The sequence below is a fragment of the Bos indicus x Bos taurus genome, chromosome 19 (assembly GCF_003369695.1).
Source record: "Bos indicus x Bos taurus breed Angus x Brahman F1 hybrid chromosome 19, Bos_hybrid_MaternalHap_v2.0, whole genome shotgun sequence".
Lineage (NCBI taxonomy): Eukaryota > Metazoa > Chordata > Mammalia > Artiodactyla > Bovidae > Bos > Bos indicus x Bos taurus.
The window spans coordinates 12,100,253-12,126,560 of record NC_040094.1 but is presented as its reverse complement, the minus strand read 5'-3'; the positions used below and the strand labels follow the sequence as shown (position 1 = coordinate 12,126,560).

The 26,308-nt window shown below is 38.6% G+C and overlaps 1 protein-coding gene across 1 annotated transcript in view; it reads right to left on the bottom strand.

Moving 5' to 3' along the window:
- The window catches only part of MED13 (mediator complex subunit 13), a 96,751-nt gene extending 80,401 nt beyond the window's left edge, over positions 1-16,350 (bottom strand). The window contains exons 1-3 of the mRNA XM_027518955.1: positions 16,285-16,350; positions 14,242-14,476; positions 6,235-6,403 (exon numbers count right to left, since the gene is read on the bottom strand). Of these exons, the coding sequence (XP_027374756.1) occupies positions 6,235-6,403; positions 14,242-14,476; positions 16,285-16,350 (470 nt within the window). The remainder of the gene's footprint in view (positions 1-6,234; positions 6,404-14,241; positions 14,477-16,284) is intronic.
- Positions 16,351-26,308: the final 9,958 nt, after the last annotated feature.

The following is a 26,308-nucleotide window of genomic DNA, read 5'->3' as shown; positions in this document are numbered from 1 at the left end:
GTTAAAACAAATATGTGCAACTACAATAAGAATCCAAGGCACTGTTAAGTACCATAAAGTATTATGGAGAATAAAACTGCTCTCCAGGAGCTTTTACTATAACAACCAAAGCAAAAAGTTAAGAATAAGGCATAATTTTACAGATGAAACCTGGACAGATAATCTGTTGTAGAAAAATGTTAAGTACTGAAATTAAACAAAAGATTATTTATTTCTAAGACATAAATGGAAAATATGCTTATAGATTAAAGTCAGCTGTTCTAATACTGTAACAGGTAAGTATACTGCTTTAGGAAGTGCTGTATTCTTAGCACTTCTGTTAGGCAGGTATAGAAAGATGATATCCCATTTTGCTGGTAGGGAATTCAAGACACAAAGAAGTTAACTGACTTGTCTTAAAATCATAAACCTATTTAAAGGGAGTGTTGACTTAAAGCTCTAGTCATCCTAACAATCAATTAAAAATGGGCAAAGGATTTTAACAGACATTTAAGAAGATACACAGCCACCCAACAGGTGAAAAGATGTTCAACATCATTAGTCATTTAGAAAATGCAAATTAAAATGACAATGAGATAACTACTTCACATCCATAAGGATGGCTGCTATTTTTTAAAAAATGAAGTGTTGGTGAAGATGTGTAGAAACTGCAATCCTCCTACACTGCTCGCTGGAATATAAAATGGGGCAGCCACAGTGGAAAAGACTTTAGCGATTCCTCAAAAAATAAATTAAAATAGAATTACTGTATGCCCTAGCAAATCTACTTCTTGTATGTTTCCAAAAGAACTGAAAGCAAGGACTTGAATAGATATTTGTATACTAATATTTATAGCAGCATTATTCACAACAGACAAAAAGTAGAAACAACCCAAATGTCAACTGACAGATGAGTAGATAAACAAGATGTGGTATAAAAATACAACGGAAAGTTACTCAGTCTTAAAAAGAAATGGGGACTTCCCTGATGGTCCAATGGCTGACTCCACACTCCCAATTCAGGGCCTAGGTTCAATCCCTGGTTTGGGAACTAGATCCAACAAGCCACATGCTGCAACTAAAGATCCCGAATGCTGCAACTAAGACCCAGAACAGTCAAATAAAGAAATATGTAAATATTTTTCTAAAGAGAAATGGAAGTGCATGCTACAACTTGGATAAGAACCTTGAGAACATGGTGCTAAGTGAAATAAGCCAGACACTAAAGGACAAATACCTTTTGATTTCACTTATGTAAGGTATCTTGAACAGTCAAAGTCATAGAGACAATAAGTAGAATGGTAGTTACCTGGGGCTGTGAGGGGGAGAAAATAGGGAGTCATTAATCAATGGGCAAATTTTCCACCTGGAATGATGAAAAATTTCTGGAGATAGTGTGATGGCTGTGCAACAGTATGAATGTAATTAATGTTACTGTACCATACACTTAAAAAATGGCTAAAATGGTAACTTGTGTTGTTTATATTATACCACACACACAAAAAAAGAATCCTAGTCATCCTAATTCAAGATTTTTATTTCATTGATCAAATAGTTTTCAAACCTATCTTTCATTAGAATCACACAGAGATCTTTTATAAATTCCAAACCCTACACCACATTCTCAGGTTAATACACAGATTATGTTTTTATTCTCTCAAGGTGATTCCATATCCAGACAAGTTTGGACCAGACCACTGCATTAATCTATATTTCTGTAGCCCTCAAAGTGATTCTTTAAATTCCTTAAATTTATAGGTACAATTTCAATATCAAATACCCTTACCATACATATCTCAATGAACAATAGATATATATTAAAATCCAAAATATAACACCTTTATCTGTAAATTTTATATACTTCAGCTCACTTAGTGAACACATTACTTACATTATAAAGAATATTCAGAAAGCAATGACATTATTTTGGTTTACAACTTCAAGTGCTCAGCGAATATAGCATCTCCCTAATATTTTTAAGTCTTCTGTTTTACTATTTTCTATAACTTTAAAAAGATGTAGGTTAAGACCTCCCTGGTGGGCTAATGCAGATCACGTGATGTGGGTTCAATCTCTGGTCAGGGAACTAAGATCCCACAATGTTGTGTGACACAGCTAAAAGATTTTTTTAAATAATAAAAAATAAATAAAATAATAACACGTAGGTACAGGAGATACAGCGATCTACAGGGCACACTCTGTCTCATATTTTTTCATGCCCTATAATCCAGCTCCAATACCTGCAAGATGTATGAATTCCAAGAAGTTCCTTAACCTCCCTATTCTTCAGATTTAACAACTGTAAAACTGGACTAACAGGTCTGTTTTGAAAACTGATTTAACACCTATTAAGCCCTAATTTCAAACACGGCCTGGTCAGTTATGCTTATGCAAAGGTTTCTCATTCCCTTCAGAAAAACAAAATTTCTCTATTATCATTCAAATCTAAAATCAACAGTTCAAAAGGACAGATTTGTATGAATCTCTAAGAATCACAGTAAGAAATGACAGTAAGAAAAGCTTAATGGGAAGGAAAAAAGAGAGAAAAAAGTCTTTCCTAGCCCTGAATTTTTCTCAAAAATGTTTCTAGAAAGCATGAGAATGGGGAAAACTGACCATGCAAATCCTAATGACTCAAACATCACAGAGAGATTTCATTAGGTCTTAAGTACTATTATATCATCACTGAGGACTTCAGAATAATCTTGATGATGGACATTAATGATAGACTATGCTAAGAGGAGGAAAAATAAGACAGTAACCAGGCCCAACTTAGCAAATAAAGGACATCTTGACAGAAGTTCGAAGTTCCCCTATTTTTGAGTCTCAAGTACAATCCCAATTTAGCATACAATTCCAAGAGGGTTCATCACCACTGATGCAAACCAATATACACATGACTATCAAGCACTTGTAAATGTGGACAGATCCCATTGAGATGTACTCTAAAGAATGAAACGCATATTAGATTTCAAAGACCTAGTTTTAAAAAAGTAAACTACCTCATTAATATCATTTGCATATGCAATTACATACTGAAATATTTTAGATATATTGGGTTAAATATATGAAAATCAATTTCACTTTTTAAAAAACTTTCTTTAATGTGCCTACTGCAAGATTTTAAAATACATATGTGACTCATATTGTATTTCTATTAGACAGTGCCATCTTAGAAGACAAGAAGAAAAGAATTGAGTCCTGAGAAAACATAATAGCTTCCGTAGAAGTTAAGTTTTCAAAGGTATTGAGGAACCCAACCAAAGGATATCCCAAAGCTATACAAAACGGCTACTTAATAAGCCACCTTAAATCTTGTGGTGCTTCTATTTAAATAAGATGGAGTTGAAGGGACTGTGTAAAAGCCACAGGTGTATGAAAGAAGACAAAGCTTTACGAGTGAAGTTTAAAGTAGTCTTTCAGTTACTGCCCAACCCCTCCAAAAAAAACAAAAATAAAAACACCCTTAACTGATTTCTTTAGTGATGCTAAGGCATTATTTTAAGTGTAAAGGCTCTGGTGTAAGCAATATCATCCAAAAGAACTTATGCAATACAATAACCAGCACTTGTAACAGTATTCGAAATGTGGTTTAGACAACGGAGGAAATGAATTTTTATTTTTTCAATTTACTGAAATTTAAATAGCTACAATTGACTGGTGGCTACTATAACAGCACAGTTCTAAATAAAAATGGCCAAGTCCCAGTCCAATCACCTTACTAAAGCCTGCAGCTTGCTTCATAGCTATTTACACATACAGAACTTCCAATCAGCATTTTAGTGCCCAGAAGTCTTAAGAGTAGAAAAAGAGATAATTCAGACATCCAGGATCTCAAAAATATTACTTCTTATGTATTCTCTTCTCAGGAAACTACAGGTAGATGGGCATTACCAAAACAGTAAGACAAAAAAACAAAACATGAAATCCAGGAAGTAAGTGACCCAACACAGACAAAAAGGCAAAGCAAATTCCCAAGATGACTACTATGAAACAGGCCTAATAAAACAACAAGTCCAAAACAGAACCGAACAATGAAGGGTTCAAATAGGGATACTGAGAGAGAGTGAGAAGAAATTAAAAGATTACACAAACTCCTTAAAGGTAAAGGGGAGACTTATACTTCCTGTAGATGGCCTAGGGGCGAATTACCAGTAAGTATACAGGTTGGGGATCAGCAAACTATCTGTAAAAAGCCAGAGAAATATTTTAGGCATTGTGGGATCATCAGTCTCTTATCACAACTATTCAACTCTGCTGGAGTGTGAAAGCAGGCATAAAGTAATCCAAAAATGAAGGAACAAGGCTGTGTTACAATGAAATTTACAAAAACAGGGGGCAGGCTATATCTTCCCTGTGAGGAGGTAGTTTACCAACCCTTGACATAGGTAATTAAGGGAAAAAAGAGGTAATCACATTAACACTGGGAAAAACAAAATTATATAGAGGAAATGGAACGTAATCCTACATGCTGTATGACTCACTAAATATGTATAAAATTATAATAATAGAAACAATAGGTACTTTTTTTTTTTTTTTTTTTACCAAATCTCATAACTATATTGGTAAGATAAGGGAAAAAAAAGAAAGGACAGGAGAACAGAGTATCTCAGCATGCCAATGTCCACGTGGTAGGGATGGGAGTTGGGAGATGGCTGGGGTGGAGGGGACGGTAAGATAGCTAAATTATTAATAGAAGATTAAATCTTGAATAACTGAAATAACAGAAAGCTCAATAATTAGCATTTGCTTATAAGTTTTTAAACGGGTAAATTAAAGTTAAGTTAGAAGAATTTAAAGGGATTGCCTCTGAGGAGCACATCTAATAGTTGGGGCTCAGGATTACAGGTTCTCTTTTTAATTCTTGGTAATCAGCTTGAATTCTTCAAACTGACTACCTACTATCTATTCTCTATTTCCTCTTACTAACCAAGGTTTATTTTGCTCAGAGTGGCAATGTTCCCATATACAGAGTATTTATCTCAAGATAGCCAATGATATGTCAGCTAAGAGTTCCAGAAAAGAATCTAATTTCTGATCCAATGGTCACCCCTTCTCATCTCCTCCTTCCCTTCCTCTTCCTACCTGGAATCCACCATGAGTGAAGTCTGGAGATGCAACATTTACTGGAACCATGAAGATAAAAGCCAAAGGCTAGAGATAAAAGAGCAGAAAACTCCAGGGAACCTAAGTTTTGATGATATCATTGAACATATCTTCCTCCAGACTATTAAGAAAAATCAATTCCTACATAAGCTAGTTAGGACTTTTTTGTCATTTGCAACTGAATGCACTCCTACCTTGTACAATTATTCTTTTGACAATAAAGGTTTGTTTTAATTTTCAGAGAGAAAAAATGAAAGGCTTGATATGTCTTACCTACTCATCGATTATAATGAAACTAGAAAGGGAAGTTTACAAAAAATTGTGTGTGTGCATGAAAAAAGATGTGCACCTGACATAAAATGACATCTCAACAATGATTACAACCATCACATCTTTTAGGGAAAATGAATAAATTTCCTTCATTTTTTTCTTTTCCCATATCCCATCTTACATACCACTGTTTAATTTCTCTCGAAGTCTCACTAATTCAACAACTGCTTGCGACTAAATCTTCTAACAGATTACGCCTTATATTATTTAAACCAGAGAACTGTAGTAACCTAAAGCTTTTACCTGAATATGTCTTAAAAGTCTTCTGTGCCTCCATCTGCAACTATCCTACACATTAGCATCATGAATTTGCTTAATTTAAAGCTGAAGAAAATCATAAGCACCCCAAAAGTAAACATGTCCTACATAGAAACATACAAATTTAAATAACTTTAATTAAAGCAAAAAGATGCTGAGAATGAGGATTACCTCAACCCAAACATGACTACAGATCACCATCTAAAAAAACTATTAATACTACTTAATTTTAACAGAGTACCATGAATGTATTTCCACTAATACTAAAAAACATATATACTTTAATGCGTAAGTCTCTGCTTTCATCTCACATTTTTTCTATTATCCCAAATCAAAACTTAAGCCACTGTACTGACACACAACCTATCTGTACTACAAGAAAATTCTTAAAATGTGTAAAAGAAAGAATGAAGGAATCAAAGAAAACTGAATACTTATAGGACTTTGCCAAAGTTAACCTTCTGAATGTCTGTGAGATATTAGTTTTATCACACATTCTATAAAGTCATTAATATTAACAAGCCTAAAGAAATATCAAGTAAGAGTTTAAAGATAGCTTACCTTTTATTTATAGGTTTTTCGTCTTTTTCATAAGGCTTCACAAACCACTTGCCAATACGTACAAAGTTCCGGTTCATTAAACACCGTTCCAACAGATTGTGAACTGCTTTGAAAAGCAAAGTTCGGCATTCATAGGAAAGTCCATTCTCCCACACTCCATCTTCCTCTTCTATAAAAGAAATGAAAGAAACAAAAAGTAACATAGAGGCACTATATCTACTCAGAGCTAAACTGAATGTATTACAGTTTAATCCCTAAATTCATAAACCCTACTTCACCTCAGAATATTGAACTACGACCACTTTGCTATCTCTCTAGACACTAAAACATCAGGTTTCAAAGCTAATCCATAGAGAATAAAAGGCCAAAGTGCCATGTACTCTATTAAATTACCTGAAAATTATTTTCCCACCACATAAAGACAATGATATATCACAAACATACTGATTTGGTTTCTGTATAAATGAATAGGACATTTGCATAACCAAGGGAAATACCACACACTCTATACCTAAAGTGCCAATTTCTAAGTTGACTCACTTGTTAGTTACTTTGTCCTAACTCTTCCAGTCATTCACCCTGCCAAAAAAAAAAAAACAACTAGACAGTTAATAATTAAACTCAAAACATCTTACGTCCATCAGCATTCTAATCCATGACTCAACTATAAAAATAAGTGATGGATAAAAAGGACGTTTCTGGCACAGAGCCTAACAAGTAGTGCATTATCAGCCACCTTAGGTCTCATTTCAACCAAATGATTCCCATGCTTACTATTTAGTATAAGATTCTCTACATGGGGGAGAAATTGAAAAATTTAAAGACAAATTTTAAATGGCACTTCTGATATAGTTATGTTGGTAGTTTAGTCGCCAAGTCGTGTCCAACTCTTTGTGACTCCATGGCCTGCAGCATGCCAGGCTTTCCTGTCCTTCTCACCATCTCCTGGAGTTTGCTCAAATTCATGTACATTGAGTCAGTGAAGCCATCCAACCCATCTTATCCTCTGCCGCCCCCTTCTCCTTTTGCCTTCAATCTTCCCCAGCATCAGGGTCTTCTCCAATGAGTCGGCTCTTCACATCAGATGACCTAAGTATTGGAGCTCTAGCTTCAGCATCAATCCCTCCAATGAATTTTCAGGATTGATTGGATTGACTGGCTTGATCTTGATGTCCAAGGGATTCTCAAGAGTCTTCTCCAGCACCACAATTCAAAAACACTTATTTCTTCGATGTTCAGTCTTCCTTATGGTCCGACTTTCACATTTGTACATGAATACTGGAAAACCGTGTCTTTGACTATACAGACCTTTGTCGGCAAAGTGATGCCTTTGCTTTTTAATACACTGTCTAGGTTTGCCACATCTTTTCTTCCAAGGAGCAAGCGTCTTTTAATTTCATGGCCGCAGTCACCATTCACAGTGATTCTGAAGCCCAAGAAAATAAGACCTGTCACTGCTTCTACTTTTTCCCCTTCTATTTCTCATGAAGTGATGGGACTGGATGCCATGATCTTGGTTTTTGCAACCTTTGCTAACTACATAGCCTCAATTTTGCCAGCAAATCTATTAACCACTCCAAGTGAAGTTATAAAAAAAAAAAAAAAACATAGTCATTTTGAGATAAGTATGGATGTGGTTCAGAAAAAAAGCTTTTTACTCTCTATCCATCTATACCTATAATAAAGCATCCAAGGAATCCTACTATAAATAGCAGCTACTGCCATCAACATTTTAACTTTTGGAATATTTTAATTTGCTATTTCAAATATAAAATAGTGTGGCATACTCCTATAGTCTATTTAACTTTATAAAACATTTTTAAAGTATGGACCTTCTTTCAATTTAAGTAAAAGAAAAAATCTTTCCTAATTCAACACTAAAAATGCACAACTATCCCAAGAGAAAAATAATAAACCATGATGCTTTAAAATAAAAGCAGAGACACCTATTAAGAGTGACAGATGGCAAACATTCATAACTTGTACAACAAACGAGCAGAATAAACATTAACTCAAAAGCACAATAGCACAATGACAGTGGACTTTAACTTCACTAGAAATTTGTGCTACTACAAAAGTTAACGTTGATTTTATGTTGTTCGTTTCCTAAATTACAGTAAATATCTTTCAAATCAACTTTTTTCCGAAAGATAAGCTTTTTTAAAAATGAGAAAAGCTTTAGAAAATGACCATATTTGAGAGTTGAAATAATTTTTAAATCATTAATAAACAGAAAAAGTTCTTCATATTCTACAGTATTATAGACATCCTTATCTACTTCCAATTAAAGCCAAAATTTCCCAAGTTTCACTTTATTAAAGGAAACAGGAGGCTAGAAGAAAAGGGAAGTGGCACACAGTGGCTTCACTTTATTTAAAAAGTCTAGATCACAAGCATATCCGAATTTTGAGAGGAAAAAAAAATCAAAACTTTCTCAATCTGTTTTTAGTCTAATCAGTTTCTATCATTTCAAAATGAAAGTTACATTAAAAGTTTTATCTAAAATTATGTGATCTATGATTACTAAAAGTACACATATTCTTAATTCCAAAAGAATTATGCTGGAATTCTTCACTTCTTTATAAACTACCTAGTATACTTTTTATAGCCTTTTACCTCAAAAATCCTTACCTTCTAAGGAAATGCAATGGAGTTAACATGTCATACACAAGAAGCCCCTACCAAAATCTTTTCTCAAACTACTTCTAAGTTTTAAGCAACAAAGAACCAAAACACAGATACCATTACATTTCAAACATCTACAGTCACTATAAACTTCAAATATCAGAAAATTATTCACTTAAAACTTGAGATTGAATTCACCTTCTTACCCAAAAGTTAAAAATCTTTAAAATAGTAAAAACTGCAATACAATAATTTTATTAATTTTTACATATTAAGATTGTATTTTAAGAAATCTATTTCAGTTAAACCTGTATGTAGTTAATAGTTTAAGAAAACTAAATATAGTTTAGAAAATTAATCAGTATTAATATTCAAGCATTTCTCTCTCATTGCTCTAATTCTCTGTCTAGAAAAACTCAGGTGAACTTAACCCTCATTTTACATTAAACCCTCAAATGCCCACAATGCTCATTAACACTAAATGGGAGTTATGCATAAAACAAAGATCTGACCACCTGTTAGGATTTTCTAAGGCCAACAAATCTCTTAAGCACATCTTCACCTATATGGTAGATAACTAAGCAACCATCACACTAAATAACAATTTGATTTTTCATTGCTGAGGAAATAAGAATAATTCCTAATAACATTCAATGAAAAGTCGGAAGGTTTTTTTTTGGAGGGGCGGGGGGAGTGTCACTCAGAAAGAAGCCTACTAAGCCAAGCTTCTATCTTGATATTATAGTAACCATACTAAAAGTACTTCTCCACATCTTGTATTCATAGATATAAAAAACAAAGTGGTACAACCAAGCCACCAAAGACATAGCGGCACACACCCTTACATTAATTAAAATAAGCCCTGTGTCTCAACACCAGCACGACAGCAAAGGGTGGGAGGGGGACACACGGGCAAATCTTTACCTAACTTTTTTGAACTTAATTAACCACAGCCTAACGGAAGAAGTCTGCTTAATGTATTTAAATAAATGTTTCCCTCCTCTTCAATCTGTATCCCCAGAGAAAACAGTTTCAATTCTGTGTTTTTAGTACTTTTCTGTTAGCCTTAGGATTAGAACTCTTAACCGTTATTGTTACTTGAAAAATTTTTACAAAATATTTGAACAATGAGTAAGTTCAAATGCTAAATTTGATTTCCATAATTTTTTGAGGATACAGATTATAGTGATACAAAACGATGTGATAGGTCATCAAAATAATTCTCTATGAGTAGGGGGAAAAATAAAAACAAAAAAAATTTTTGATATACCTAAGCATTTGTACTGTTTTCTCAAAACTGACATTGTTAAATATCCTCATAGTGGTAAGCCAGTAAAAAAGGAATCTACCTAAGTAAGTCTGCCAGGCTATTAAAATGCAGCATATACTAAAAAATAATAAATGGGTCAAAATCGATCATTGTTGAAAATACTATGTATTTCTTGAAAGAATAGAGAAATGTTTAAGTGTCTAGTTTAGCACCTGTCTTGACTAATAATTGCCCATTCATAAGCTGCTCTTTCAGCAAATTGCTGAGAGCCTTAAATTCGCAGCATTATTGATCAGCAAAACCTGAAAAACTGGTTTTAAAGCAGCCTCTTATGTTTATCTTTGATTTGAAAATCCAAAAAATACACTTTTCTTGCTTGATAGTACACAGAAAAGCATGGCAATGCTGTCCCTAGAAGACGAGCAAACATAAAAGGTTGGATCACAAGTAAATTATGTAACAGAAGACAGAAATGAATTAACTCTCTTCAGGCTACCTGGGGCATAAAATAAATTCTTAGTTGACTAACACTAGACTGCTATACTTGGCTGCTATTTATCTATTTGTCAATCTTGTTAAAGCTGTCACTTAAGGTTAAATTCCACTGTAATTAATATCCTTCAGTAAAAGCATCCAAAATTAAATTCTAAGACTAAACAATGACCTATTTGACAGTATTTACGATGAAATTGCTACAATAAAAGTATTTGGATATGTCGCTAAAATCCTGCATAAATACCACAGGAGCCAGGAAAGATATATTTTTAGCCCTGACTGATTCTGTTTTTTCAATTCTCAGGGTATCAGTTTTCTCAGAGTCTCATCACATTCTAGCTACTATAATTTTTTTTAAGATGCAAACCTCAAAGAGGGGGTAGTTGTTTTTATTTTTGTTTCAAGGGAAAAACTAAAAGCCAATAGTGACAACAATAAACTTCGAACTGAGGGTTAAAGTATCGAATCAGATTTGGCTTGCTATAAAAGACTTTTACCAATTAGCAATAAAACAAGTTTATATTCTATTTCTACACATTAGCAAAACTTGAAGGTAACCCAAACATGTGCTACATGTAAGAGGCAGGCAGAAATTAAAAATGCACTATGGAACCTGACTAGACTCTTCAGAACTATAAAGATCATTAAAAATAAAGCAAGTCTGAGAAACTGTCAGAGTCTAGAACAGTCAAAGGAAACATGACAACTAAATGTAATACAGTATCCTTGATGAGATCATAGGATAAAAAAGGGCATTAAATAAAAATAAAGGATAACCAAAGAAACTATCGATTGTAGGTAATAACCAATGTATCAGTATTGCTTCATTAGCTGTGGACAATGCACCATTTGATGGAAAGTGTTAGCAATACCAGAAACTAGGTGAGGGTAGCTCAGAACTCTATGCTGTCTCTGTTAAATTTATGGAAATCTACACCTATTTTAAAACAAAAAGTTACTTAAAAAAAAATGCACTATGAATGACACAAATGAAGGGGGTGAAGCAAAGGCAATTTTGCACTTTTATTACTGACTTAATATGAAAAACTGACAATTCTCATCTGCAAAAAGGAATGGCTTCTGCCTTCTCTCACCAAGAATGGCAGAGTTACTGCCACAATCACAAATATTTCAGTAACAAGATGTGGTAGCTGCTGAACCAAACAGAAAGACACTGCCTGCAAAGAGCACACTCAAGCTAAATTAACCAGCCTATTAGTTACCACCTGGGTCCTTCCGGTTCCCCTCTCCTTGCTACCACACCTCCACTTGGAACTCAGGACTGCCTTCAGCAGCTGATGCCACCCCTACTGTCCAGCTGCTCTCTTCTCAGGGGAGCTTAAAAGAAGGGGATGGAGTGCCACAGATGGGAAGAAATGAAAAAGGGGTTAGCTCGAGAGACAGCGGCAGACTAATTACCCCAAAAGGGAGGCAGACGGTGTCCCTGGAGCAAAGAAAAGGGCGAGACAAATATACTCCATCTGAAAAGACCTTATTATTCTTTAAGATATGTCTGATTTAAGTAAAAACATTCTAAAGTAAATGACAGGTTAAAAAAAAAAAGCTAAAACATTATAAAAATACCATTGGCTACACAAACTGTTTAAGATAGTACCAGACAGACTTTGGAACAGAAAATATGATTACATATAACCATTACTATATTTAGGTTTACTATTTTAATTGCTTTCACTGATAAATTCTTAAGTTAATTGGCATTCAGCAAAATCTGACAAGTAAAGCCTAAACTTCCAAAATTACTTTCATTACGTTCAAATAAATATTTTAAAGTATAGGCAGCACTATTTTAAATAATTATGCTTACAAGCAAACTAGAGAAAAAAAATTTAATAGCTGTGAATTTTCAGGAGAAAACCTATTTAAAACAGAAAAAGAAACTACCCACATAGTATTTTAATATACATCACGCCAGTTCACAATGAACTTTAATAGGCTTTTAATTTTCAAAATGTTAGTCCTACTAATGTAATACTAATATTACATAACTGTTAAATTATGTTTGATTCCACGAAATGTATTTCATGGAATCTGGGGGAGAGGGGGTGGGGAGAGGGAAATAGTCTGTTCAGATGTTCTAACTTTATTAAGAAGCCTGAAACTTCCAAGTCAGCATAAGTTTATCTATATGATCAATAATATTAAAACAGTCTTCAAATATTTTAGTAAGGTGGTATTTATAATCACTTCAAGATTAAAATAACTCAAGCATACCTAAAGTCAATGAAAGAAAAAGGAAGCTGGCAGGCTTAGTTTTTGGCATGACAATTACAAAGCATCACCTTGCTGATGCTGTAAAGGAATATTATACTCTGACGTATATGCATACATCATATACACATACATATATACAAACTCATCATTTAATATATTTAGAACCACACTACATACTTAAAAATAAGGGCTAGATTCTCCAGCAGGATCTTATTAGAAAAGCTGGAAAGCACTTTTCATAAAAGAATTGCAACCACTCTCAAAAATAAATATTAAGTCTGAAGGGTTTCTTAATTTGAAGATAAAAAATGTGACACATTCCTGCACAAACACTGGTCTTAAGTGCTTGTCTGAGATAGTCACCTGGATTACGTACATCCAAAAATAAAATAAGTTCTATAGATCAAATAGACAATAACAGAAACTCCAGAGTACTTGATTTCCAGTAAGAAAACTTTTTCAGTTATCTAAAAATTCCAAATTTTCTCGTCAGGAATCATTATGTTACATCTTACTGAAATCTTTGGTACACTGCAGCAAACAACTAATCATTTACATTCCTATCATCAAAGATTCAGCTAACATGGACTCTAAAGTGAACACAAGCTTCAGTACTACATGAAGAATTATAGTTTCTCTTTTGAAAGTAACATTTGGTCCTAAATATCAAGAAAATAAGACAGAAGTAACCTTATCAATTTGCTCATAATAGAATCACTTCCCTAACTTTTCAGATTATGACACATGTCCCACTATAAAAGCTAAACAAGTTGGCACTGTTTCATATCAAAGACAGTCTTTGATGGAACAGTACCTAAAATAAAAGAATCACATTCCAAGAATAAGAAAATTAACATATGCCTTCATTTGTTAATAATGTAACAACCACAAATAAAAATACTGAAAAAACTATGTGCCTAGGGGGGAAAAAAAAGCACATGAGAAAGTTACCATATTTCCAGATATTTCTACAACTGTGTGCGTATTTACACAGAAGAGAATAGTAGCAGAATTGACTCAAAGATGAATTACACTTGGTTTCAAAAGTATTTTTTGACTTTGTTAGGAAATGCTCCCCAATTCCATTTTTCTTAATTTTAATTAATTTACTAACATGCCTTCCTTGGGGCTGTCTGCCAGAAATTCATGAGAAAGCTGGGAGGTGGAAGAATAAAGTTATTCAAGGCTCAAAAAAACCTGCCATAAAATGCATAATTTTCAGTAAAATAAAATAACTGCAGTGTAATAAAACATGAAGCTGAATTTTTGTCTGGTTTCACAGTAAACAATATTCCACCAAAAAAATCATTTGTAATACAAATGTTTTTAGGAAAAGTATACAACATTGCTATATCTTTAAGTTAGAAATTATAAGCTGCTTTCACCTGATAAGTCATGGTGAATAAGGTCAGCAAAATTGGGGTCTTCACCCCACCAAAATATCCACAATTCTCTTCTTCCAGGTCTCTGATCACGCCGCCAAACACCAAGTACATCTGCCTTAAGGCAGCGACTAAAACTGCTCAAAATGGGGTCTTCCTCTGTCACCGGAAACAGAATAGGGGCAGAAGTTGGGCCTTGCCATACATATCTCTTCCATTTAATTCCCGTCAAGTCAGCCTGAGGAAAAGAAAGTATGATTTTTTTATTACTGCATATTCACTCAAAATCAAAAGTCCTCACTATTAAAGTCCCCTATTTCATGAAGGCATTACACTTTTTCAACATATCCTTGGGATACTGAAAACTGACCAGAAAAGAAAGGGGGAAAAAAAGCTTATTCTGATGATTCAACAACCAAAAATTAAAGGAGAAGAACAAAGACACTGAAAAAATTAATACTGACATGTCACTGAATACAAGTCAATAAATGTGTCCCAAGGATAAATTAAAAAACTTTAATAATGTTAAATACAAACATAGACTTTAATACTGCACACTGAGTAAACATTTGCTCTCAGTCCTAAATTCTGTTCTTACTGGTTACATTTGTTTCTTGGTATCAAACTTACTACAAAATTAACTTTTAAAGATTCATCATTCCGTGTTTATAGAAGTCACAGCTCTAACGAAAAGAAATCTCAACTACAATTGAAAACATTCTTGTTAAATCTTTACATATCCCTTTAAGGAAAAGTCAAATAGCCGCTCACAAAGAACTGTCAGATTTGTGCTAGTCTTATCTTCAAAGAACTCGATCCTAAAAGTACCAAAAATAGACTGAGTTGGAGAAGACAGAAATGTAAAACCTGCTGTTTGTCTACTATATCTGAAGAGATGCTGATTAACGGATATTCTACAAGAAACATTTTATAAGGGGGAAGGTATTAAAGATCTCAATTTAGTATCGTAAAAGAAATCATCAGCGTAAATTCAGTAATTTTTTAATCTAACTTAAAAGTGCAAGCTTAAGGTGCCAAAAATGAAACTGCTGATACATGACTGGCAGTTTACACTTGCCAACTAGTTGTGCTCCGCCCACTCAATTCACTTACCTATCACACACTCTTAATATTTCTCATAGGACAGGGAAAATGAAAAAAAAAGTTACCGAAACTTCAAATCATTGATGAAGCTAAGCTCCTATCCAACTGCAGACTGAGTATTTGCAACAGTTGGTACTTTTGAAAGTCTTTATTGAGATGTTCCCAGACCGGAGCCAACCAACACAACTGCCATCCGTAGAGCCAGCTTCCCCTGACTTTTCAATAAGAGGAGGAGCAGCCTTCTGTATAAAAATATTTAGTCCAGAACCACAGCATCTCTTCCATAAGTTCGCTCCACTCTCACAAACCTAACATTCTAATAAAAGCAAGTCGGCTAGAGATTGTCAAAACCTCAAACTGTTTCCAAAGTTTAAAAGAAAAACTACGGAATGGCATTCACTGTTTTTTTAAAGAGTCTGAAGTCACCCAAGGAACAAACGAACCCCCTAGAGTTTGACTCATCTTTATTAAAAAAAAAAAAAGAACACGTAAAATTAAAGGAGTGCTAAGTTCCGGGGTCCCGTTTACTGGGGGAAAACAAGAGGAGCAGAGCCAGGCAGTGAGAGAATGGGCAATAATAGAAAGTGGCAGAAAAAGGATACACGGCAGAAAAAGGAGACAAGCAACAGTTAAGCCAGCAAGACAAGAGGGAAACGCCGCTGTCCTGCCAGGAAAGGAGCCCAAGTTGGGAGACAGGACTGCGGGTGAGAAAAGTGTCGGAAACGGGAGAAAAGGCCGACGCTGCTAGGGCAGCCCGGGACGGCGGGCGAGGACGGCGGCTCCGGGCCGGTGCGGGGCTCCCGCGGCGCCGGCTCGGGCCGGGCCTCGCCCGGGGACTCGGGCATCTGGATCCGACCCGGACCCCCTCCCCCACGGCCCAAGGGCGCACCTCGCGGCCCCTCCCCCACCGCCCGCCCGCCGCGGCCCCCGCCCGGCACTCACCAGGCAGAAGAGGTTACAGTGACAATCTTCCAGGCTGGCCCCGTTCGGCACGAAGGAGGAACTCATCGTCCCTCACAGCAGCCGCCGCCGGCGCCACAACCCACCATCCGCCATTACCGCCGCCTCCGACCAGAGAGAGAAACAGACACCGGGGAGGGCGGGGGGGTGGTGGTTGGGGGGGCGGTGGAAGAGAAGGCCGCCGGGCCGCCCGCCCTCCCCACCCACCCCCCCGCCGCCGCGAGCAGCCCTCGCCGCCCGGCCGGCACCCAGCCGCCCGGGGCCGAGGGCCGGAGGCGGGAGGGCCGCGCCGCGCTCGCCCCGCTGGCCGGGCTGCGGCCGCCGCGGAGCCCGCGGACGCTCGTCCCTCTTTGGGGGACGGAGGGGATGTGTGCCCCTGCCACCAGAAAAAATAATAAATTACAGAATAAATAATTAAAACCGAGTCCGAGCGGGCAGAGCCCGAGCCCCGGAGGGTGCTCCCGGGGCGGAGAGGCGCCCGCAGAGGGGCGGGAAGGGCGAGAACCGGGAGAGAAGCCCAGGCCCCCGGCCCGGCGGCGGCGATGTCCTTAAGCCCAGAGTCTCCTCAGTGGCGGAGGTTGGTGGCGGCGTCTGCGGGCTCAGACCATTCTCTGGCTGTGTCTTCGTGTCGTCCCTGAGCCAGACCGGCCTAACGTCCGCTCTCCTGCGGCCTCACCGCCGGGACGCCGTAGTCTCCCCCATTTTGTGGGCCCAGCGGGCGGTGTTTTTCCCCCTTTAATCCGAATTCACGGGTTTTCCCTTCGCTTTAATGGCGGCCACAGGGACCAGCTCGCCCTCTCTGCTCGCCCATTGGCCGCCTGGAGGTCACGTGGGCCCAGGCTCCGTGGGGAGGGGGAGAGAGAAGGGAGTGAGGGAGGGCCGGGAAGCTTTCAGCGGAGGCGCTGAGCCCCGGGGGACGGGGCAGCCGGCTGGTGGCCACCGAGACAGCGCCATCTGCTGGGTGCCCCGGCCAGTGTGCGATGACCCGGGCCCTGGCCCTCTCTCTCTCCTTGCCCGGCAATTGACAGTACCAGAGGGTTCACATCACAAATCTGAGAATTACGTTGAAATCAGTTTGAATTCTTTGGAAGAGAAAAGTACGGCAAAATTCCAAGCCAATCTCACTTATTCCTCAAGGCCGTTGGGGTGCGGCACAAACCCCTGGGCTTGGGCGTCAGATCCTCTGAGACCAGACTCGGCCGCTCGAAAGTTGGGATATTAAGAAAGAAACATAAATGAAACAGTATAGCCTTGTGGTTCACAGCCGGGGAGTTAGAAGTTACACTGCCTGGATTCGAACTTTGAGCAGATCACTTACCTGCGTCCCAGTTTACTCATCTGTGAAATGAGGAAGACTTGTCTCCCTCACGGGTTGTTGTGGTAAATGAGTTAATACAAAGAAAACACGTAGGTAAGCCCAGTGCCCGGCACAGATAAACACTGCTGAGAGTTGTCTATTACTGTTGTCATCATTACCTCGTGTGGTTATTGTGAGGAGTAAGTGACCCAAGTGTATGTAAAATGCCCACTGAGAGTCATCTCTCTGCGAGAACCCGCACTTACTTTGCTTTACCGCTGTATCTCCAGTGTCTCAAAAAGGTTCCTAGCACACAGTAGGTGCTTGATATTTGTGAATTTGCGACTGAATGGAAAGAAGTAGGAGCCAAATAAAACGTTCGTTCCCGTTCCCACAAAACATTTCAGTTCTTGATTGGATCATACTTCAACGTAGGAACTCAAGACATTTTTCCTAAGTTTTAGAAGGGAGAGAAGGGAAGAGAGAGAGATGGAAAGGAAAGAGAGCGGCGAGGGGAAAAGAAGGGAAGAGGGAAGAAGGGAGGGAGGAAGAAGTAAAGGTGATTCAAAAAATTGGAGACATCATCGAGTTAGGACTTTACCATAATTTTTCATCTTAGTTGCCTCTGTAAAATGATGGTGGATTCTTCTATGCCCTTTATTCAGCCACAGATTGAAAAGCCTTCCTCCTGTATTGATTCATATATGGTAGTGAAGAGCCCAGATATTGAAGCCAAAAACCTACAGGAGAAGTTCTGCCACTTACTAGTTGATCTTGGATCAAATTTGACTTTAGATCAAATTAATTTCTCCTGCTCTCAATTTTCTCATTGTGAAATAGGGATAATAAAAGTACTTTCCTCCTAAAGTGTCTGGAGGATGAAACATTGCAGACATAGGGTTTGCCACAGTGCTTGCTAAATGTTAGCTGTTAATATACTTTAAAAAAATCATTATTGAACACACTCATATATGTTCCTGGTCTGTGCTAGGCCTGGGATACAAATATGAATAAGATATATGCATAACCCTAAACTCTTTGGCCACCTGATACAAGGAACTGACTCATTAGAAAAGACGTTGAGGCTGGGAAAGATTGAAGGCAAGAGGAGAAGGGGATGACAGAGGATGAGCTGGTTGGATGGCATCACCGACTTAACAGGCATGAGTTGGAGCAAGCTCTGGGAGTTGGGGAAGGACAGGGAAGCCTGGTGTGCTGCAGTCCATGGGGGTTGCAAAGAGTCGGACAGGACTGAGCAACTGAATTGATCGAACTGAACTGAATTCCTGAAGCAAGGCAACAAAGGAACTGTTTCCCACAGGATAAGATAAAATACATGTAGGTATTGCTTGAATAAGGTATGTATCAACTGGCACAATAGGAGTGCTGGAGGAGCACCAAAGTCAGAGAAGGCGGCTCAAAGTAGGTAGCATTTGAAATCAGATTTGAAGGATAAAATGAATTCTTATAAAGCCCTTTGAAGCAGTTAAATCTTATTAAACCCAATTCAGATCCAAAGGCCACATATCAAAGTCAATTATGCAACCAGGACTAATTCAATCCAGGAGCTCAAATCAACTAAAGTTCGCATCCTTTCTAACTAAGTCCTGCACTGGGAGACTGCAATCTCCAGACCCAACAAGGTAGGAGACCCTCTGCTCCTCTCTCTTTCCTGGAGAGCATCCTCAGGCCCTTGCTCCCACTGCTTTTGTCACTCTGAAAAGCTCTCCCCCATCATTTATTTTATCTAAAACCAACCTTTTTAGAAGTCTCGCCCTCCACTGTCCTGCCCCCAACTTGAGCACCTTCCTTAGGACTCCAGAGGCAGACAGGATCTGCCTGAAACCCACCTGATGGGAAGTAACATTTTGACTGGCATTTCATTTGAGTATCAATCTTCCCCTAAAGACAGGGATGGGGGGTGGCCAAGAATGGAAGGAAGAAGTGAAAAAGTAAAGAAAAATTGAGAGAGAAAAAAAGGAGAAGCAAAGTGGAAGAAAGAGACACCAACAGTGAGAGGAATGGAAACCTGTTGAGATCTTGGGGAGGAGATAAAAGAACAATATATCATAGCCATCCACATTCTCTTAAAATGGCATTTTGTGTGATGTAAAGAATAAGAAAAATGTATATGTACATTGTCAAAAGTTTGGAAGACACAGGAAAGTGTAAAGGTGAAAACATTTTAAATGCATGTGCCACCTCCTCCCCTGTAAATGCCCATGAGCACATCACCATTCACAGTTAACTGTCAAATGTGTACATACAGGGAATATATATATATCTGCATGGTTGAAGTCATATCACAATACATTTTACTACACATACTTGTCATCTAGAATGTCAGTCAGGTCATGAAAGGATATACAAGGAACTCATTCATAATCTTGCCAGATTCGGCATTTAGACAGTTGAACAAACTAGTATCAAAACTCCACAAGATGCTTACTAGTCCCCTAACTTCCATTTCCTCATTTGTAAAATGTATTACTATGTCATAATAGCACCTACATTTTACTGCTGTGATGACAAGATGTAATTCAAGTAAAAGAGGAGAGCCAATCAGGAATCTCAAGATGAATCTGGAGTTGCCTTGAGTTAATAATCACCGATTGTCTTCTACTCTTTGAATTGTGGATTCAATGATCTACATTTAAACTGTTCTTTCACTTCTTCATCCTTTTCAGGGCTCCATCCTGAGTGAGAAAATGGAGATCCCAAGCCTCCAGGAAGGGTGACAGTTACGTCACCTGAGACTGAGAAAGTCCAGGAAAGGGCAATGTTTGTCCTTAGGACTCCTGCTTCCCTCCTGATTCTGAAACAAGCCAGGGTCTCAAGCAGTAGAAATAATAAGAGCTAAATAAGTAACTAAATGTTTTTCGTAGCCACATTCAAAGAGAAAAAAAGAAATAAGTGAAATTCATTTTACTTTTGTACTATATTTGGGTTTCCCTGATGGCTCAGCAGTAAAGAATTCGCCTTCAACCCAGCAGTCACAGGAGACGCAGGTTCAATCCCTGGGTGGGGAAGATCCCCTGGAGGAGAGCATGGAAACCCACTCCAGTATTCTTGCCTGGAGAATCCCAAGGACAGAGAAGCCTGGCGGGCTACAGTCAGTCTATAGGGTCACAAAGAGTAGGACGTGACTAAAGTGACTTAACATGCACACACTCTATTTACCCTAATATAAATCTTATTATTTCACATATAGTCAACATAAAAATTTATGTTTTGGACATTGTTTTTTAATCAAAACATTAAAATCTTCATGTATTATATTTTCACTTATAGCACATTTCAGTTTAGTCGCATTTCAAGTGCCTAATAGCCACATGTAGCTAGTGCTACTGTGGTGGATAATACAAGTTTACAGTCAAAAGCTAAAGCTAAGGACCAGTTAAGCTGTGGAATGAATGGTCTTCAGCCTGGGGACAGTATTGATTTTCTTAAGGTCATGTTAAATGGTTTAATGTTGTACTTAATTCAATAGAAAACAAAACGCTGAGGCATCACAGACTATTTTATTTAGTGAATGCACAGACACCACTTAGTTGAAGACAGAAATAAAGAGATACCCTTGGACTGCAAGGAGATCAAACCAGACAATCCTAAAGGAAATCAACCCTGAATATTCATTGGAAGGACTGATGCTGAAACGGAAGCTCAAATACTTAGGTCACCTGATGCGAAGAACCAACCCATGGGAAAAGACCTTGATGCTGGGAAAGACTGAGGGCGGGAGGAGAAGGGGGCAACAGAGGATGAGACAGTTGGATGGCATCACTGACTCAATGGACAATAGTTTGAGCAACCTCCAGGAGATAGTGAAGGACAGGGAAGCCTGGTGTGGTGCAGTCCATGGGGTCACAAGAGTTTCAGCTTTGCCACCTGATGCAAAGGACTGACTCATTTGAAAAGACCCTAATGCTGGGAAATATTGAAGATGGAAGGAGAAGGGGACAACAGAGGATGAGACGGTTGGATGGTATCACTGACTCAATGTACGTGAGTTTGAGTAAACTCTGGGAGTTGGTGATGGACAGGGAGGCCTGGCCTGCTGCAGTCCATGGGGTCTCAGAGTCGGACACAACTGAGAGACTGAAATGAACTCAACTGAACTGAACTGAATGCAAAATACTTAGCACAGTGCTTGACATATATTAAGTATTGCATATTAGGTGATACAATCATACCAGTTATTTAATCTGATCTCTTTCATTAGGTTTGAGGAAACAGACATCCAGAGGAGTCAAAGACTATCTCAAGTGGAATAAAGATTGGAGAGGGAGATATCTGATTTGCTTATGAAGGTTTACAAGTCTAGTTTCTAAGTAAGGAAATTAGAGGGAACTGACAGAGATCAGCACTGGGATTTCTTTGGAAGGAATGATGCTAAAGCTGAAACCCCAGTACTTTGGCCACTCATGCGAAGAGTTGACTCATTGGAAAAGACTCTGATGCTGGCAGGGATTGGGGGCAAGACGAGAAGGGGACGACAGAGGATGAGATGGCTGGATGGCATCACTGACTCGATGGACGTGAGTCTGAGTGAACTCCGGGAGTTGGTGATGGACAGGGAGGCCTGGCGTGCTGAGATTCATGGGGTCGCAAAGAGTCGGACATGACTGAGCAACTGAACTGAACTGAACTGACTTCAAATTTAACATTAAAATAAAACATTTATTGAGAAATAGACGAGGTTGAGAAAATGTACTACTAAGAAAATGGCCAGTCAGGGCAACTTTCAAAATAATTCAGGATATTTAAGGTTTAGAACTAATAAGTGTTCTTATTGTCTCAACTTGCTAATTTACTATTGTTGTTCAGTTGCTCAGTCCTGTGGACTGTCAAGAGTCATCTCCAACACCACAGTTCAAAAGCATCAATTCTTCAGCGCTCAGCTTTCTTTATAGTCCAACTCTCACGTCCATACATGACTACTGGTAAAACCATAGCCTTGACTAGATGGACCTTTGTTGGCAAAGTAATGTCTCTGCTTTTTAATATGCTATCTAGTCATATTGGTTGATCATAACTTTTCTTCCAAGGAGTAAGTGTCTTTTAATTTCATGGCTGCAGTCACCATGTGCAGTGATTTTGGAGCCCCCCCAAAAAAATAAGGTCTGTCACTGTTTCCACTGTTTCCCCATCTATTTGGCATAAAGTGATGGGACCAGATGCCACGATCTTAGTTTGCTGAATGTTGAGCTTTAAGCCAACTTTTTCACTCTCCTCTTTCACTTTCATCAAGAGGCTCTTTAGTTCTTCTTCGCTTTCTGCCATAAGGGTGGTGTCATCTGCATATCTGAGGTTATTGATATTTCTCCTGGCAATCTTCATTCCAGCTTGTGCTTCCTCCAGCCCAGCATTCCTCATGATGTACTCTGCATATAAGTTAAATAAGCAGGGTGACAATATACAGCCTTGACATACTCCTTTCCCAATTTGGAACCAGTCTGTTGTTCCATGTCCAGTTCTAACTGTTGTTTCCTGACCTGCATACATATTTCTCAGAGGCAGGCAAGGTGGTCTGTTATTCCCATCTCTTTAAGAATTTTCCACAAATTGTTGTGATCCACACAGTCAAAGGGTATGGCATAGTCAATGAAGCAGAAGTAGATGCTTTTCTGGAACTCTCTTGCTTTTTATATGATCCAACAGATGTTGGCAATTTGATCTCTGGTTCCTCTGCCTTTTCTAAAACCAGCTTGAACATCTGGAATTTCAGAGTTCACATACTGTTGAAACCTGGCTTGGAGAATTTGAACATTACTTTACTAGCGTGTGAGATGAGTGCAATTGTGCAGCAGTTTGAGCATTCTTTGGCATTGCCTCTCTTTGGGATTGGAATGAAAACTGACCTTTTCCAGTCCTGTGGCCACTGCTGAGTTTTCCAAATTTGCTGGCATATTGAGTGCAGCACTTCCACAGCATCATCTTTCAGGATTTGAAATAGCTGAACAGGGATTCCATCACCTCCACTAGCTTTTTTCATATTGATGCTTCCTAAGGCCCACTTGACTTCACATTCCAGTATGTCTGGCTCTAGGTGAGTGATCACACCATCGTGATTATCTGGGTCGTTTAGATCTTTTTTGTGTAGTTCTTCTGCGTATTCTTGCCACTTCTTCTTAATATCTTCTGCTTCTGTTAGGTCCATACTGTTTCTGTCCTTCATTGAGCCCATTTTTGCATGAAATGTTCCCTTGGTATAGCTAATTTTCTTGAAGAGATTCTAGTCTTTCCCATTCTATTGTTTTCCTCTACTTCTTTGCATTGATCACTGAGGAAGGCTTTCTTATCTCTCCTTGCTATTCTTTGGAACTCTGCATTCAAATGGGTATATCTTTCCTTTCTTCCTTTGTTTTTCACTTCTCTTCTTTTCACAGTTATTGTAAGGCCTCCTCAAACAACCATTTTGCCTTTTAGTATTTCTTTTTCTTGGGGATGGCCCTGATCCCTGCCTCCTGTACAATGTCACAAACCTCCATCCATAGTTCATCAGGCACTCTTTCAGAGCTAATACCTTGAATCTATTTCTCACTTCCACTGTATAATCATAGAGATTTGATTTAGGTCATACCTGGATGGTCTAGTGGTTTCCCCTACTTTCTTCAATTTAAGTCTGAATTTGGCAATAAGGAGTAAATGATCTGAGCCACAGTCAGCTCCCGGTCTTGTTTTTGCTGACTGTATAGAGCTTCTCCATCTTTGGCTGCAAAGAATATAATCAATCTAATTTCGGTGTTGACCATATGGTGATGTCCATGTGCAGAGTCTCCTCTTGTGTTATTGTAAGAGGGTGTTTGCTATGACCAGTGTGTTCTCCTGGCAAAACTCTATTAGCCTTTGCCCTGCTTCATTCTGTACTCCAAGGCCAAATTTGCCTTTTACTCCAGGTGTTTCTTGACTTCCTACTTTTGCATTCCAGTCCCCTATAATGAAAAGGACATCTTTTTTTGGGTGTTAGTTCTAGAAGGTTAGTTCTTGTAGGTCTTCATGGAACAGTTCAACTTCAGTTTCTTTAGCATTACTGGTCAGGGCATAGACTTGGATTACCATGATACTTAATGGTTTGCCTTGGAAATGAACAGAGGTCATTCTGTCGTTTTTGAGATTGCATCCAAGTACTGCATTTTGGACTCTTTTGTTGACTATGATGGCTACTCCATTTCTTCTAAGGGATTCTTGCCCCTAGTAGTAGATATAATGGTCATCTGAGTTAAATTCACCCATTCCAGTCCATTTTAGTTCACTGATTCCCAGAATGTCGATGTTCACTCTTGCCATCTCCTGTTTGACCACTTCCAATTTGCCTTGATTCATGGACCTAACATTCCGTATTCCTATTCAATATTGCTCTTTACAGCATCAGACTTTGCTTCCATCACCAGTCACATCCACAACTGGGTGTTGTTTTTGCTTTGGCTCCATCCCTTCATTCTTTCTGGAGTTATTTCTTCATGGATCTCCAGTAGCATATTGGGTATCTACTGACCTGGGGAATTCATCTTTCAGTGTCCTATCTTTCTGCCTTTTCGTAGTGTTCATGGGGTTCTCAAGGCAAGAATACTGAAGTGGCTTGCCATTCCCTTCTCCAGTGGACCACATTTTGTCATTTTGTCACATTAATTTTGAATTAATTATCTATATAATCCTTGCCACAAGCTTCTGAGGTAAGTACACACTACTGATATATTATTCCAGTTCTCTAGATTGGAATAAGTAAGTGTTAGTCACTCAGTCATGCCCGACTCTTTGCGCCCCCATGGACTGCAGCCCACCAGGCTCCTCTGTCCATGAGATTTTCCAGGCAAGGATACTGGAGTGGGTTGCCATTTCCTGCTCCAGGGATCCCTAGATTGGAATGCTGAGGTTTAAAGAGCAACTTGCCTACGGCCAAAGAGGTCTGTGTTGTTTAGTCGTTCAGTTGGGTCCAACTCTTTTGTGACCCCATACTGTAGTCTGCAGGCTCCTCTGTCCATGGAATTTTCCAGGCAAGAATAGTGGAGTGGATTGCCCATTTCCTGCTTCAGGAGATCTTCCCTTCCCAGGGATCGAACCTGCATCTCCTGCTTGGCAGGTGAATTCTTTACCACTGCGCCACCTGGGAAGCTCAAAGAAGTCCATAAAGTATGCTAATCTACCATGAGGGGCTCAGGAGAAACCTCCAGGAGGGACAGTTGAAACTAAATCTTAAAGGATGAGTGGGTTGAACTGGAAATGCAGGTGAGAGGGGATGGAGAGAACAGAAGGCACAGGGGAAGGCTGGAAAGCCTGGTGTTGGTAAGAAAAGATTTGGCTCAAAAAGGAACCCCCAAGGCCAAATCATGAAGAATTTGGATTTAGTCCAGAAGAGAATTAATAATGATTGAAAACTTTAAACATGAGAGTGCCGAGCTAGATTTGTTTTTAGAAAGAAGATGCCAAGCGACTTGTGGGGGGCATGGTGGTGATCCAGGCAGGAAGTGAAGAGGCCTGAACTAATTAAAAAGAGTTTATCTGAAAACATGCTTTCTGTTTCACATTTATTCCCTCTATTAAGGCATCGGCAAGGAAGACAGGGAAGTAGAGGAAATCACTTTTGCAAAATGCTGAGCATTCTTTTCTTACTAAGTAGATGATTTTTCTCAAAGTTGAGACAGGAACAAGTGCAGTTTACTGAACCTGCTCCTCCTGTTAAAAGGTTCCAGGCAGGACTTTGGTCTC